This window comes from Engystomops pustulosus, chromosome 2 (assembly GCF_040894005.1).
Source record: "Engystomops pustulosus chromosome 2, aEngPut4.maternal, whole genome shotgun sequence".
Classification (NCBI taxonomy): Eukaryota; Metazoa; Chordata; class Amphibia; order Anura; family Leptodactylidae; genus Engystomops; species Engystomops pustulosus.
In genome coordinates this window covers 156,443,599-156,459,816 of record NC_092412.1, presented here as the reverse complement: position 1 = coordinate 156,459,816, position 16,218 = coordinate 156,443,599, and the positions used below count along the sequence as shown (strand labels likewise).

Sequence of the window (16,218 nt, the reverse complement as noted above, 5' to 3'; positions counted from 1 at the left end):
TCAGGACCTATCACCTGGCGTGCATTATGTATCTCTTCCTGTGATGCATTTATCTTTTATTTTTATATAGTTTTTATGTCTTTTGATATGTAATAAAGATTATCACTTTTCCATTACTCAGTTTGTAGCCTTGTGTTTCTTTTCCTCTTTTGCTTCTTCTTTTGGTATTTTATGTGATTATTCAAAGAGGCTTTTGGCTCTCCTGGTACATATTATTGTTAGATGTTCTACAGTATTTATTTATGTATGACATATTGTTTTTGGTTTATCCTCTTAAATGTAGCATATATTTTCCTCCTGCCAACATCTGGCTGCTTTGTTTTAGAAAGAAAAAAGCTGAGCAAATATTCTGCCTTTTCCCAATATGTGAACCCAAGCTTGGGGGGAGAACCTCCCCTTATCTTTAGGCTGCAGCAGCTTGTAAATGTAGGCTGCAGCAGCTTGTAAATTACAATAAGGCACATTCTGGATTAGGGTTGCACGATGCATTAAAATCTTGGTACTTATACAATACTTTCAAAGCCAGAACGGTTCAATACCAGGTTTCTGTTACTTGCGATACTGAATGTCTTCTACAGACTCCGTGGGGGATATTTATCATACGCTGGCGCTCGTGCGCCAGCGTATGATAGCCCCGCCGCTGCAAATTCGCAGCCCGATACATGAAGAGGCTTCTGCCTCTTCACGTATCGGGCTGCCAGTTGCGCAGCGTTTTTCCTACGGCAGGCAGGGCCTGGCGTAGAAAATGACGCAACCGGCGACTTTTCACGTATGAAAAGTCGCCGGCAGCAGCGAGTGCGCAGGCGCGGGGACAGTAACGCCCCACGCCGGCCCACTCCAGTCCAGCCGCGCCCCCCGCTCGGCCGGCCGCGCCCCCCCCCCTCCACGCCCCACTGGCGTGAAGGTGGCGGATTGTGAAAAATAATCGCAAAAGCTAGCAATAAGCTAGCATTTGCGATTATTTCAGGGCCTCTGCGCCACTGGCGGTGCGCAGAGGTCCTGATAAATATCCCCCCTTGTATCTGTCTGCAGAGGAGACATGGTATATCACAGTAATTATATGGTATAAGTAGCCTTTCGAGTATACAAGGGGATTCACTGGGCAAAAGCAGATAAAACTTAACTTTTATTAAGACGGTAAAAAAATTGGGAAAACAGCCCCATTAGAGGAGACATGGGGCAGGGAATCCTTTATGTAGATGTGTCAGGTTAGCACAGAGCAGGAAACACCGCATCAGGTAGATGATATCATGTATCCATATATGGTGTCTACATATCCTAGAGCAGTGATGGCGAACCTTTTAGAGCCAGAGTGCCCAAACTTCAACCAAAAGCCACTTATTTATTGCAAAGTGCCAGCACAGCAATTTAAGCAGTAATTTATTTCTCCTTGTTCTTTGACAACTTTCAATCGTTCACCCTCCTAAGGACACCAATGCAGTTGAAAGGAGGAGGGCAAATTCATCTATCATTGTAGGAAGATTCTGCAGGAAGATTCTGTGAGTTCTGTCTGGTGAACTTCATTCTGGGGTGATGGCCTGGGTGCCCACAGAGAGGGCTCCGAGTGCCGCCTCTGGCACCAGTGCCATAGGTTCGCCACCACTGTCCTAGAGCTTTCCCAGAGCAGACACCATCTGTCCATATGTGGTGTCTCAACATCTCCCAGGGATTCCCCAGACACAAGGTCTCTATTTAATTTAATATTTTTTTTTGCCCAGTCTGGGATTTGAATCCATAACCTCCAGACTCCACCTGCCTTAGAGAGACAGAGCTTCTATCCACTAGGCCAGTGATGGCGAACCTATGGCACTGGTGCCAGAGATGGCACTCTTGGTGTCTCCCAGGCACAGAGTTTGACAGACATGGCACTTTCCTGCAGTCTCAGGCAGTCCAAGTAGTGCTCTGATATATTAAAGTGACCCATCCTGTGCTGCCTGGTCCTGTCCGAAGAGTGAAAAGGTGTGGACAGGGTCGGATTGGAGTTCAAAGATTCTGGTAGCAATAAGTTTGTTACTGCCTAAATGGCTGTGTTGGTACTTTGGGAAAAGCTAGTTTGTTTTGGGTCTCATTTTGGGCACTCAATCTCTAAAAGGTTCGCCATCACTGCACATGGCTATGGGATTAGTCGTTATCAATGGGAGGATTTATATTGATGATGATGAAGATTGCTGATTATTAGGATATTTTAGGCATATAAAACATTTAAATTAAATGACAAAAAGACACAAAAATAAGGGGTCATTCAGACGGGCGTATCTGCTGCCCATCTGCAAAAAATGCAGACGTGATGTCTGTGTTCAGACCATTTTGTATCCGTTTTTTTTCACTTTCATACGCAATCCGTTTTTTTTACATATGCAAAAAAAGCTGATGGGTTTCCTTATTGCTCCGCCCAGTTGGTTGCCAAGCAACATTTGACCAAAAATTCTCTGCATACGGATATCATACATGCACCGTACTTTTTTTTTTGCAGATCCATTGACTTCTATGTATGTACAGGGTCCACATGCTAGACAAAATAATGCATGCTGACATTTTTTTTTCTCACTGTCTACACATCCGTGAAAAAAATGGACATGTGAACAGACCCATAGGAAAAAGTGGGTCCATTTGCCATCCGCAAAAAAAGGATAGTACACAGACACGCCTGTCTACATGAGCCCTAAATTATACTATTTAGTAAAGCTTCTCCTAGCAAATCACTGGTGTCCGTTACTGATCACATGTGTTTCAGAGGAAAAGCAAATGCGATCAGACAGAGCCCCACCCCCAGACTTTTGCATTGCATTTCTATACACAATGTAAATACCCCATGTGACCGCACCATAAACATTCAGATAATACTTTTTTTTCTTTTCTTGAAAGTATCGCAATTCTTTTCTGGGTATCGTATCGCGCAAAATTCTGGTATCGGTGCAACCCTATTTTGGATGCATAAATGCTGCATAATGTGTGGTGCTGAGTTTTTGCTGTTTTATCATCTTTTTATTTCTACTTCAAGGTCACAAACATGACTCGATCAAAGCAGATTGGAAATCACAAAAATGACAAAAAGAAAAATATTTCAAAACTATGGAAAACCAAAAGGAGAGTTAAAGACATAGATCAGATTCATGAAGATCTTCTTCCAGAAAATGCCCGTCAGTTACTAAATCAGGAAATTGACTACAGTCTACCTGGAAATGCCCAGCATTACTGTATACATTGCGCGTAAGTAATATTGATGTATCCTGTGCTTTGATTTGTTTTTTTTTCTATTAGGTTTTATCTTTTGAAGGAATGCATAAAATAAAGAGTTATTGTTATAAGTGCAGTTTTATTATATATGATCCTGGTATAACCAAAAAGGTATTTCAGATTTTTTTTATTGCTCACCTATATTTAGTATTTGTATGAGCACCACTGTCTCTTGATTTTTATAAAGTACAGTGCTGTATAAAGAATTTGCTTGTGATTGCTACTATGTTCCAATCAGGAAATGATGCAACAATGGCCTCTGAAGAAAAAGCCATGCTCACTGGAGCTCCACTTGATACGGCTTAAAGGAAATCTTGCATCAAAAACCAGCATGATAAACCAGGGACACTTACTGGTAGATCCAGACACCGTCACTGTGGTAATCTTGTTATATATGTTATTCATGACATCCTTTTAAATTCAGCTTTTACAATTATGCAGTCCGGCTTTACAGGCTGTTACTGTCTCTTCCTCAGCTCTTAAGCAGTGACCACTTTCTGCCATATTCACAGTGCTGAGGAAGCAGGGGGAAGGGTGAGTCAGTGTTACAGCCTGTAAAGCCAGGAGCCACAGTGTCTGAATCTATGAGTAATCGTCCCTGATTTACTTTGATGGTAGGTTTCCTTTAAGTAAAGGGTCTGAATGTGAGACACACAGCTTGCAGTCCACTCTGTTAGGGTACATTCTCACGGCGGGATGCCCGCCGGGCGGGGATACTGCCATGCGCTGGAGAGGAGGAGAAGCTGACCCCCTCTATAGAAAACAGCGGCGTACGGCCGCCCACACGGGGAAAGATTGAGCATGTGTACCACCGCCATTGCCGTCCATGGGGACGTATATGCGGCCGCATATATATTCCCCCCAGACGACCGTGTGAATGCACCCTTAGTTGGTATATTTCATCCCTAGCGGCCAAGACTGAATACTGGAACTTTGTGTGAGTGATTTGGCTCTCCTGCTCCCTCCTAGATGCTCACAAGCATTCTCTTCTATAAGTTACTGCAGCTGCTCCAGCCATTATTGCAGAAAACAGTTGATGTCACATATGTAGCTCATGTTGCCAGTGATTAGTGCTGCTCAAAACTTTTGTTTTTATCTGTAAGCAGCAAATATGTTAGCTATGCATGCTTTTGTTTTTACTCTACAAGGGAAACTTTTTTCTTTATCTATAATTTTTTTTTTTATTTCCATTGTAAAGCCCTGTGTGTGGGCTTGATTTCTGAGTAACAAATTGCACTTCATAGTGACGGTATTAAATATTCCATTGGATGTAGAAGCTGTTCAACTGCTTGACATCATACTGGTAGTGGTTTATTAGGCCAGTTTGTGATGACAGGTTCCCTTTAATGTCATTCACCGCAAAGGGGTCATTCTGAGGAGAGGGCTGGATGTCAGTGTTAAACATTATAACACCTTCCAAATCATGTAAGAGTAAATTGGTTCTATAAAGTCACAGAAGCAATCTACTTGACAACATACAGGTAGTGATTTATTAGGTCAGTTTCTTCTGACCAGTTCCCCTTAAAGCACGTGAACATGATCCATGAAAAGGTTTCTGTTTGGAGAAACTGCCAGCACCGTGGTAGATCTTAAAGGACATCTACCACCTTGATCAAGGATTGTAAATAAGTACACTGACATACTAGGGTGTGCGAACCCTGGCAGGATCTGCTCTTCTTTTAGCTTCTTGTTTCCTGGTGTTTACATAAAAAGGCTTTTAATTCTGCTAATTAGCCTGAGGGGCCTTTTTTGTAAAAATAAGGGCTTAAAGAGGTGTTCCAACAAAGACAAGTTTCTTAAATGTACTCAGGATAACAAAATAACACACACTCTAATTCACTGTTAACAAAATATAGCATTTCATAAAGTCCAACCCGTCTCTATGAACCCTACTGTATAAAATTTTAGTTGCCCATAGACACGACCCTGTCACTTCTGACTTGGGGTCGGGAAAGCTATCTTGGATTTATGTGTGATGGCTGTGGAGCTGAGATTGAGTTCAGGGCAGGAGGGAGATATCATAGTGTGAGAACAGATATGTAGCAGTGCTGACAGAGTATAATAAGCATTTCATGCATCTCATCATCCCTGATAATCTAACCACATTTTCAGCTCGCAGAACTAGATGGATCATAATGTCCCTGCCCACACTCTGGGATTTTACTGAGTAAAATTATAAAGTAAGGGGGTTAAAATTATAATTCTTTATAATCTTTATTGTGTAAACCTCACTAGGGGATTGAAATTTGAGAATTGCAAGTACTCCCCTTATCACCTAAAATTAGTGGCCAGTGAGGAACTGTACCTTAATTACAGTTGTTTTACTGATATGCAAATTAGCTTTCCTGACTCATGTCTGCTGGCTTTGACTCTTCTCTTGCCTGGACTGCCAGTGAACCACACTCCCTTATTTTGACTGACAGCCCTGTCTTGCATTACATTCATGTCCTGTCACCAGAGTGACATCATCTCAGGTCCTTTAGCCTCTTAACATTAGCAAAATGTACCCGTACTGTACAGTATGTTTGTATGTATGTATGTATGTATGTGATCACATGAAATCACAGTAGCTTCCCTAGAGGATGAAGAGGAGTAGAAGTCCATGGAGGCTGCTGTGATTTCATGCCATCAGAAACATACATGGAGTACATTTTGCAAATGTAAAGAGTACAAGATCTTTTGATGACATCACCCTGGTCAGATGACATGAACTGCTGAATAGTAAAGAGGCATAAGGCATAGGGAGGAGTAAATGGGAGGGGTCGGCCAAGCAAGACATGCCCCCTCTGATTCCAGGTAATATAAGATAAAATTAATTTATGGCAAATTTATTTAGCTGCATATGTGCAAATGTGGTGACAGGTTCCCTTTAAGGGATCTTTAAGAAGAGCAGATCCTGCCAGTGGAGGCACACACCAGTAGGTCATTGTGCTTGGTTTACAATTGCAACATCCCCCACCGGGGCCTAGCCTTTTTCTTGGGACCTGGAGGCAGCCGGGGCACAGAATACCAGAGTGGCTGGTGGTTGCAGCCTAGGCACACTAGTGTCATGGTGCTTGGTATGGGGACCGGAGGGCCGTCCTACATCCTGGCAGGTCTCCGGCGGGTGGTGTGTGCAAGAAATTAGATGAGGGAGAGGCTGATGTACTGGTTCTCCCTGGGGCAACCCCTTAGTGTCTTTAGTCTGAGTCCCTGGATGATAGATGGGGGCACCCTTGATGGTGATACAGCCGTAGCAGGGACCTGACGGCGGCAATGTTGTGCAAAAATAACTTAGTTATTTGAACCAACAGCAGCAACGGGCCAAACAATTCTGTACAAATACAGATTACTGAGAGTGAACCTCAGGAGTCTGGTGTCCAATGCTGGAAGCTGCAGCTTTAATCCTGGTTGTTCTGTGTGAGCTCACTAGAGGTGTGAGGCACACGCTGTCTCTGGTCACTCAGTGTAGAGTTGATATGCTCCTCTGTCAGGAGCTAAGTTCCAAGATTCTGTGCTCTAAGAGGTTTCTGGTACTCAAGCCCTCGTGCTCAGTAGCAAGGCTCTGGCCTTCTCCTTAACTCCTCAGCTGACCTAGGTGCTTTCTTAATCCCCGGTCAGGTGATGTCACTTTCCAAACCCACTCCAGTTACAAAGATGGAACATCATTGGATGATAAACATTAAACAGTATTAACCCTTGCCTGTCTGGGCAGTGTCTAGCGCTGCCTAATTACCTCTGTGTACTGAATGGTACAAGGGGCTTATTCGCAACTACTCCTCTGGCTTGTGCATTGGCTGGGATGTTGCACAATCTTTTACCCTGTCCAGTAGATGTCCTTTAATCATGGTTTAAAATAAAACAACAACCCACTTTTCCCACTTTAATCACCTCTTCCACAAAAGCCAGAACATTTTTATTTTTTCATTTATCGGCACATATGAAGGCTTATTTTGTACTTTCTCGTGACACCATATGATGTTTGACGCAATGAATTGAGAAGCGGGTAAAAATCCAAATTCTGTGAAATGGGGATTTTTGGAAGCTGCATTTCCTTATGGGCTTCTTACTTATTTCACAAATGACACATCTATTTTATGCTTTGTGTCAATAAGATCAAAAAGATACCAAAGTTTTTTATAATTTTTTTTAAAACTATAGCGCGTGGAGCTGTGTAAATTTTTGCTGGACCAGTGGACATTTTCATTGATAGAATTTTTTACAGCCTTTTCTTAAAGTTTTTGTGGGTGGTGAAAAGTGTTGATTTGTATTCTATTTTTTTATTACCGCAATCACTGTGTGGGATGATCATTTTTATATTTTAATGCATCAGAAATTTAGGAATGTGGGGATGCCTAACACCTTTTTTTTAGTGTTTTTTTTTTTTTATAAATGTAAAATTTTTATTTGTGTTCTAGGGTAAGGAGGTTATTTGATTTTCTTTTTCATTTTATTTTCTCTTTGAGATTTGAGATGATCATTTATACAATATCCTGTGTAAGGCTGCATTCACACTGCCGCAAGGGGGGCGTATATGCGGCCGATATACGTCCCCCATAGACGGCAATGGGGCGTACGGCGCCCTACGGGAGTGGTACGTACCGCTCCGTACTCCATAGAAAGATAGGATATGTCCTATCCTTCTCCGTAGTACGGCGCCGTGCGCCATATGTTCCTGTGGAGAGGGTCGGGGGTGAGCTGCGCTCACCACCTCCTCCTCTCCCCGCACGCTGCCGCTGCCCGCCGTGCTACGGTACGGCGGGCAACGGCAGTGTGAATGTAGTCTTACAATGTTTTTCCAATATTTGCATAGAGACATACTACCCTCAAAACAACCTCATTCAAGTTGTCCAGCTGCTATTTAAGTACCAACAATTATTTCTGTATCCTTTAGTTGGCGCTTGATGTATCAGTAGCATATAGCTAGCATACATATTGAAAGATTTCTTTTGGCATACCATTTACTTTGTTTGCTTTTACAATGAGGAAAAAAAGAGTCGGTGTATTTTATTTGTTTAATAATGCATGTAGACATAGTTATATCAAACACCAAGGCCCAAAAACTGAATGAATGTACATAGTTTAAAATTCAATACCTTACCATAAGGGGCTAATATTAACCCTTCAGGACTAAGCCATTTTAGGGCTTTAGGACCAGGCCTGATTTTTCTTAAAAGTGCATTGCGAAATGTCTGCTTTATATCGGTATGGCTTTTTATGCATCCTTTCTCTTTTCTAGTTTGTTAGGTTTAGAATTTTGGATGCAATTTTTCAAATTTTTATGAAAATCGCTAAACCTGCTCAATTTTAAGTGACTAAGAGGCCTAAATAACCATAAAACCCCTCATACATTGAAACTGCACCCTCAATGTATGAAAAATCATCTTTAAGAAGTGTGTTAAAGTTTGTTATGTTTCACAGGGGTTAAAACAAAATGGAGGCGTAATTTACACACTGTAATTTATTTTAGACATTATATTAATTACGGTCAAAAATTAAACTGTCACAAAGTATTGAATAACGATGATACCCATTTCCTCCCAAATATGAGGATCCCCCATATCTGTTGGTAACCTGCTGGTTGGGAACACGGCGGAGCCCCTTTCGGCACAGATTTACATGTTTTGTCATTTGGACATGTGGGGGATTATTTTTTTTTGTTTGTTTTTTTGGCAAATGAGATCCACTTTTAAGGTACATCATTTAGGGGGGGTTCAATAATAAATTTTCATTATTAGCTAACTCTTTCTTGGTGGTGGTTAAAAAAAATCATTAATTCTTGTTTATGGTCTTTAGCATTTTTTTTTCCTGGCTGTTCACTGTACCATAACAATAATGTGTTATCTTTATTCTATGGGTCATAGCAATTATGGCGATACCCATTTACCATATATACTTGTGTATAAGCCGAGTTTTTCAGCGCAAAAAATGTGCTGAAAAACTTCATCTGGGCTTATACACGAGTCAATAAAAATAATAAACTTATATACTCACCCTCCGGTGGCCCTGATGCTCAGCTTCCCTGCGGCCCCTGCATACTACAGGGGGCAGGCTGGGCTGGCTGTATACTACAGGGGTCAAGCTGGGTTGGCTGTATACTACAGGGGGCAGGCTGTATACTACAGGGGGCAGGCTGTATACTACAGGGGGCAGGCTGTATACTACAGGGGGCAGGCTGTATACTACAGGGGGCAGGCTGTATACTACAGGGGGCAGGCTGTATACTACAGGGGGAAGGCTGTATACTACAGGGGGCAGGCTGGGTTGGATGTATACTACAGGGGGCAGGCTGTATACTACAGGGGGCAGGCTGTATACTACAGGGGGCAGGCTGTATACTACAGGGGGCAGGCTGTATACTACAGGGGGCAGGCTGTATACTACAGGGGGCAGGCTGTATACTACAGGGGGCAGGCTGTATACTGCAGGGGGCAGGCTGTATACTGCAGGGGGCTGGCTGCCTACTGCAGGGGGCCGGCGGGGCTGGCTGCCTACTGCAGGGGGCCGGCGGGGCTGGCTGCCTACTGCAGGGGGCCGGCGGGGCTGGCTGCCTACTGCAGGGGGCCGGCGGGGCTGGCTGCCTACTGCAGGGGGCCGGCGGGGCTGGCTGCCTACTGCAGGGGGCCGGCGGGGCTGGCTGCCTACTGCAGGGGGCCGGCGGGGCTGGCTGCCTACTGCAGGGGGCCGGCGGGGCTGGCTGCCTACTGCAGGGGGCCGGCGGGGCTGGCTGCCTACTGCAGGGGGCCGGCGGGGCTGGCTGCCTACTGCAGGGGGCCGGCGGGGCTGGCTGCCTACTGCAGGGGGCCGGCGGGGCTGGCTGCCTACTGCAGGGGGCCGGCGGGGCTGGCTGCCTACTGCAGGGGGCCAGCGGGGCTGGCTGCCTACTGCAGGGGGCCGGCGGGGCTGGCTGCCTACTGCAGGGGGCCGGCGGAGCTTATTTTTTGCAGGACAAGCTGTACTTTTTCTTTGTATCATGTAAGGATCACTTATCACTGACACTAGTTTTCAGTTTAACCCCATAGCGCAATAAGACGTACCCTTTCGTCTTGCTGCGCATGGGGGAGTATGAAGAGGGCTCACGGGCTGAGCCCTCTTCATACTCACCGGGCATTTGCTTCATGATGAAGCAAATGCCCGTCGCTAACACCCGCGATCGGTGCTTGCACCGATCGCGGGTGTTAACCCTTTGATTGCCGGGGAGTGACGATCCGTTGTCATGACAGCCTCGGATCACATAAAGATCCGAGGCTATCATGATCTCGGCTATCTATTACAATGTGCGATCTGCACATTGTAATAGATGGTATGCAAAATCCCCATATACTGCCATACTGCAGTATGGCAGTATATGATAGGATCAATCAGACAACCTAGGGTTAAAGTACCCTAGGGAGTCTGAAAAATAGTAAAAAAAAAAAATTTAAAAAAGTTAAAAAAAAAAATTATATTAAAAAAACATAAAAATTCAAATCACCCCCCTTTCCCTAGAACTGATATAAATATGAATAAACAGTAAAAATCCTAAACACATTAGGTATCGCCGCGTCCGAAAATGCCCGATCTATCAAAATATAATAACCGTTTTTCACTGCGTTTTACCCCGTAGCGGAAAATAGCGCCCGAATTCGCAAATTGCATTTTTTTGCCATTTTGAAAAATAGAAAAAATTCTATAAAAAGTGATCAAAAGGTCGCACAGTCCTAAAAATAAAAGCGTTGAAAATGTCATCAGAAGTCGCAAAAAATGACACCACCCACAGCTCTGTACACTAAAGTATGAAAAAGTTATTAGCGCAAGAACACTGTAAAATGAAGAATTTTTTTTCTGTACAGGAGGTTTTAATTTTTGTAAATGTATGAAAACATTATAAAACCTATACAAATTTGGTATCCCCGTGATCGTATTGACCCAATGAATAAAGAAGACATGTCAATTGGGGCGCACAGTGAAAGCTGTACAAACCAAGCCTACAAGAAATGGCGCAAATGTGTTTTTTCATCATTTTCACTGCATTTAGAATTTTTTTTCCGCTTCCCAGTACATGGCATGGAATATTTAATACCATCACTACGAAGTGCAATTTGTTACGCAGAAAATAAGACATCACACAGCTCTGTACATGGAAAAATAAAAAAGTTATAGATTTTTGAAGGTGGGGAGTGAAAAATAAAAACGCAAAAACGAAAAAGGGCTTGGTCCTTAAGGGGTTAATGACCAGACTCGATTTTTCAAATCTGACATGTCTCACAATAATTGTTATAACTTCGGAACATATCCAGGTGATTTTGAGAATGTTTTCTCGTGACACACTGTACTACATGTTAGTTACTAAATTTAAAGGAAACCTACCACTTGAAGTGGCAGGTTTCCGATGGCAATACCGGGCACCAGCTCAGGGTGAGCTGGTGCCGGAGCTTATTTTAGTTAGTGTTTTAAACCGCGATATCGCGGTTTAAAACACTTTTTAAACTTTATAGCCGGCGCAGGCAGGTACGCGCTCGGCGCTTACCGTGCGCGCGGCTACATAGGAAGTGAATGAGAGCCGCGCGCACGGTAAGCGCCGAGCGCGTACCTGCCTGCGCCGGCTATAAAGTTTAAAAAGTGTTTTAAACCGCGATACCGCGGTTTAAAACACTAACTAAAATAGGCTCCAGCACCAGCTCACCCTGAGCTGGTGCCCGGTATTGCCATCGGAAACCTGCCACTTCAAGTGGTAGGTTTCCTTTAAGTGATGAGTTTTGCGTTTCGTTCTGAAAAAAAATTAAAATTTGGCAAAAGTTTGTAAAAATTCTTCATTTTCCAAGTTTGAATGAATGGAGGCGCCCTTCACAGCAGATTTGTATTGTCACATTGTACGACCTATAAATTTTAAATTTTTTTTGGTAATGCGAACATATGAGGCTTCTTATTTACGGGATGAGAGACAATGTATATATAATTCATTTTGGGAGTCTAAAGGTTATTCATGAGATTTTATTAACTATTTCAAGGGGATCACAAACAAAAATCATCAATTTTTATTTTGGATTTTTAGCATTTTTCTCCCCGGCTCACCGTAATATAAAAATAATATTTTATCTTTATTCTCTGGTTCACTACGATTGTGGTGATACCTCATTTATATAGTTTTTCTTATCTTTGCTCAATTTTCCTGGGCAAAACCAATATTGGAGAATATCGCATTGTTTTTACTATTGACAACTTTTCAGGGCCATAACTTCTGTATTTTTCTGTTGTCAGATCTGGTTGAGGGCTTATTTTTTGCGAAAAGAGTTGTTCTTTTCAGTTGTATCATATTAGAGAATGTAACTTTTTTTGATCACTTTTTAGAACATTTTTAGTGATGGTGTTGAAAAATTGTATATTACGGGAAGTTTTTCGAGTTTTTTTTACGTCGTTCACCGAGCGGGTTCAATATTGATTTCGATTTATTGTACAGATTGATACGGACGCGGTGATACCAAATATGTACGTGTTTTTTTGTTTTATATACTTTATTTGCATTTTATGTGTAACTGGGGAGATTATGGGACTTTTATTTATTTAATTAAATTCTAAAATGACTAAATCTTTTTTTTTTTTTTTAACTTTTTTACATTTTCTACTTCTTGGCTTGAACAAGCGATCATCCGATTTCTTGTTCAAGCCCTTACACTGCAATACACTTGTATTGCAGTGTATAGTGTAAGTAACTGAGCATGCTCAGTTACATACAGCCTGGTCCTGCCAGGAGGCGGAACCCGGCACAGAGAGGTGCCGACAGCCTCGGGTCGAGGCAGGAGGGATCGGATCCCCCGGTAAGCACACCGGTGGGGACACTTACACGCCGCGGTCATGCTTGTTACGGATGTGATGATACCAATATGTTCTGTTTTTTGGTGATTTTCACTTTTTTATGTTGTATTTGTTTTTTATATGGGATGGGAACTTCAGGGGACTTTTATTCTTTTATAATAATTTTTTTTCATTGCACTTTGTAAAAAATCTTTATTTACTGTTTTATTTTGGTGGGGTGGGACATAAACGTGATCATTTGATTACATAGTCAGCCTATACATTCAGCACAATCAAGCAGGCTTCTACTGAAGGTAGCTCTGGGTGCCATAACAACAATTGGCACCTCCAAGCCCTGCACGGAGGGTGGCGATCGTCTCTGTAATTCCCTATAGACGCTGTGGTCACTATGACCTCGGCGTCTATAGAGTTAAACAGGCAGGATCGTGATAGTTGCGTTCCCGGATATTGTGTACTGCCGGGATCCCGCGGTGATCACTTGTGCTCAGCTTCTGAGCCCTGGCGAGCACCATGAAATAACGCTTAGTCAAGGAGCGAGAACTAGCTGCATCCTATGACATAGAGTTACATCAAGTTGCGGTGAGGGGTTAAATAAAAAAATTACCAAAAATGGTATACCTAACTTAACTACCACAATTTTGTATTTATAAAGGGAATGCCTCATTTCCACCACAAGATATAAGCTTGTGACTTGATCCCTATGTTTTTAGACTGTTTAAAACATACGTTTTTTTATTATTTTGCGCTAGCACTGGATATATCTGGCTTTAAGGACATCTAGCACCTGGATGAAATATTGTAAACCAAGCACATGGACATACTGTTGTGTGTCCCCTCTGGCAGGATCTGCTCTTCGTTTAGCTTCTTATGCCCTGGTTTTTACAATAAAAGACTTTTTAATTTTTTTAAAGCCTTTTTTTTTTTTATAAAACAAGGGAACACACCAGTATGTCAGTGTGCTTTGTTTACATTACTTGATCCTGATGGTACATTTCCTTTAACATAATCTTGCATACGGCGCCTTTAAAACTATATGTATATGCACAAAGTGCGTGTGACTGTGATCATACTTGTCTGTAGGACTTAAGTGTAAGGCCCCTCTGAATTGACGTACAAGCGCTGTGTATATCTGGACACAAGCCCCTTTTTTTGGCGCTAAAAGGGGACCTTTGCACTGGAAATAACATAACTGGAATAAGTAACAACTAACCTGCTAGGGACCCAAGAGGTTGTGCCTATTTATTAGCCCCCATTAGTTCTGTTGACATTGTTTATGTAGAAGGGGAAGCGGGTGGAAAACCTGTTCCTCCTTCCACTCTGTATTTTGGGTACTTTGGGTGGTAGGGCTGAACCTTATACGTGCCTTATTTTGGGAATTTACAAAAATACTGTCTGAACCAGCAAGACGGTTTATGTGTATGTATATATATTCACTCTTCAGTTCAAGTTCTAAGTATACAGATTATCTGTTGGGATATATTCTGGATTTCTGTCCGGAACAGGTTTTTGTGTACTGGGGCATTGATTATTTTCATCAGAGATGTTGGATGTATTGATGCATTTCTTGGGTTTATTTAAATGATGACTCGTGGGGCTAACATGCAAAAGCAAAACAACCCCCAGAAAGACAATACCCGTAAGTCGGGGTCTTTTGTGACTAAGGATAAATCGCCTAAGAGCAAGCTTTCCAAGGCAGATGGAAAGGAGATGCCAGATTAATGGAAAAATGGTGTAATGTCTCGGGGGCTACTGGGCCTGCAGAGGTGGTAGAGTGCCTGGAAGATGAAGTGGCAGGGGGGTGTAAAGACAAAGAAGAGAGCATTCCCACATCAGCTGTAGACAAAATCTTGTCAGCAATTGAAAATTGTAAAATGTCTGTGGCAGAACTAGTGATGGAGATTGGAGGATTGAAAAATGAGATGGCTTGCCTCAGGGAAGATATGAAGGATGTGAAGGAGAGATTGGGTAACACTGAAAAACAAGTAGGTGGAATGGAAAAATCTCTCAAATCTCTCCAGGTAGAAGTAAATGGGTTGAAGCAGGATAACTGACAGATTAAGGAAAAACGGACAGATATGGAAAATCGTTCAAGAAGAGCGAAAATTAAGTGTATTGGTTTCCCTGAGGGCTCCGAGGGGAAGAATGCAGTGGGATTCTTGGAGGAAAGGTTTAAAAAAATGGCTGGGAGAAGATTTTTTTGCATCTAAACAGTTTATAGATAGGCCACATAGAATTCCATTTAAGGCTCCTCCACCAGGATCCTCCCCAAGGCCATTGCTTATAAAAATGGTGTCCTCAAGAGATAGGGACCGAGTGATGCAAGAGAGTAGGAAAAGTGTTGATTTAAAATGGAATAACGAAGTGATAAGACTACGCAGTTCAAACAAGGAAAGATCGGGGCAATTTTAGAGAGTGTAAAAAACAACTGAGGGAAAACTGTATGCAATATGCTCTTTTGTTTCCAGCATATTGAGGGTGATCCACAGTGATAAAACCTACTTCTTTACTAATGCTGATGATGCAGAGAATTGGGTGGACTCCATATTGAAACCTGAGAAAAATGGATAACATAAATTATGATGTTTAGAAAGGAATGGGGGAGGGGGTCATGCTTGGTTGGAGGTCTATAGTGCAGGTATATGTTACTAATGGGCTTAATGGGGGGTCGCTGGAGTGGGGGTTGGCGCAAAGGAATTAAAAAAAAAAATTTTTTTTTCTTCTTTCGGCTGAGCTATGGTTAAGATCGTGTCATGCAATGTGAGAGGATTGAGGGATAGGACTAAGAGGTTAGCTGTGTTTAGTGCACTGGCCTGTTATAATGCAGAAATTCTGTGTCTTCAAGAAACACATATTTTAATGGAAGTTAATTTGTTGAGGAAAAGATGGATAGCTGAAATTCGGGTGTTCTACCTATTCACGAGGGGTGTGTATATTGATTAGGAATAATTGTATGTTTCAGTGTTATAGTAGTTGGAAAGACACACAGGGAAGATTTATTTTGTTGCACTGTCTAATAAAAGGATTAGAGTGTCTATTGGCCTCTGTGTATGTGCCCCCACCTTTTAATGTGGAGGTATGCAGAGAGATTAATAGTATAGTACAAAACAATAGATTGGAGTATCTCCCTTTCTTATTTTTGGGTGATTACAATGGGGTTTTGGATTTAGGTATGGATAGGTATAGGCCGGGTCTAGATACGTTAGAAAT

The 16,218-nt window shown here is 42.4% G+C and overlaps 1 protein-coding gene across 1 annotated transcript in view; it reads left to right on the top strand.

Annotated features, from left to right (window-relative positions):
- ZNF593 (zinc finger protein 593) overlaps positions 1 to 16,218 on the top strand; it is a 28,219-nt gene that overhangs the window by 6,526 nt on the left and 5,475 nt on the right. The window contains exon 2 of the mRNA XM_072137084.1: positions 3,002 to 3,210. Within this exon, the coding sequence (XP_071993185.1) occupies positions 3,011 to 3,210 (200 nt within the window). The 5' untranslated portion in view covers positions 3,002 to 3,010. The remainder of the gene's footprint in view (positions 1 to 3,001; positions 3,211 to 16,218) is intronic.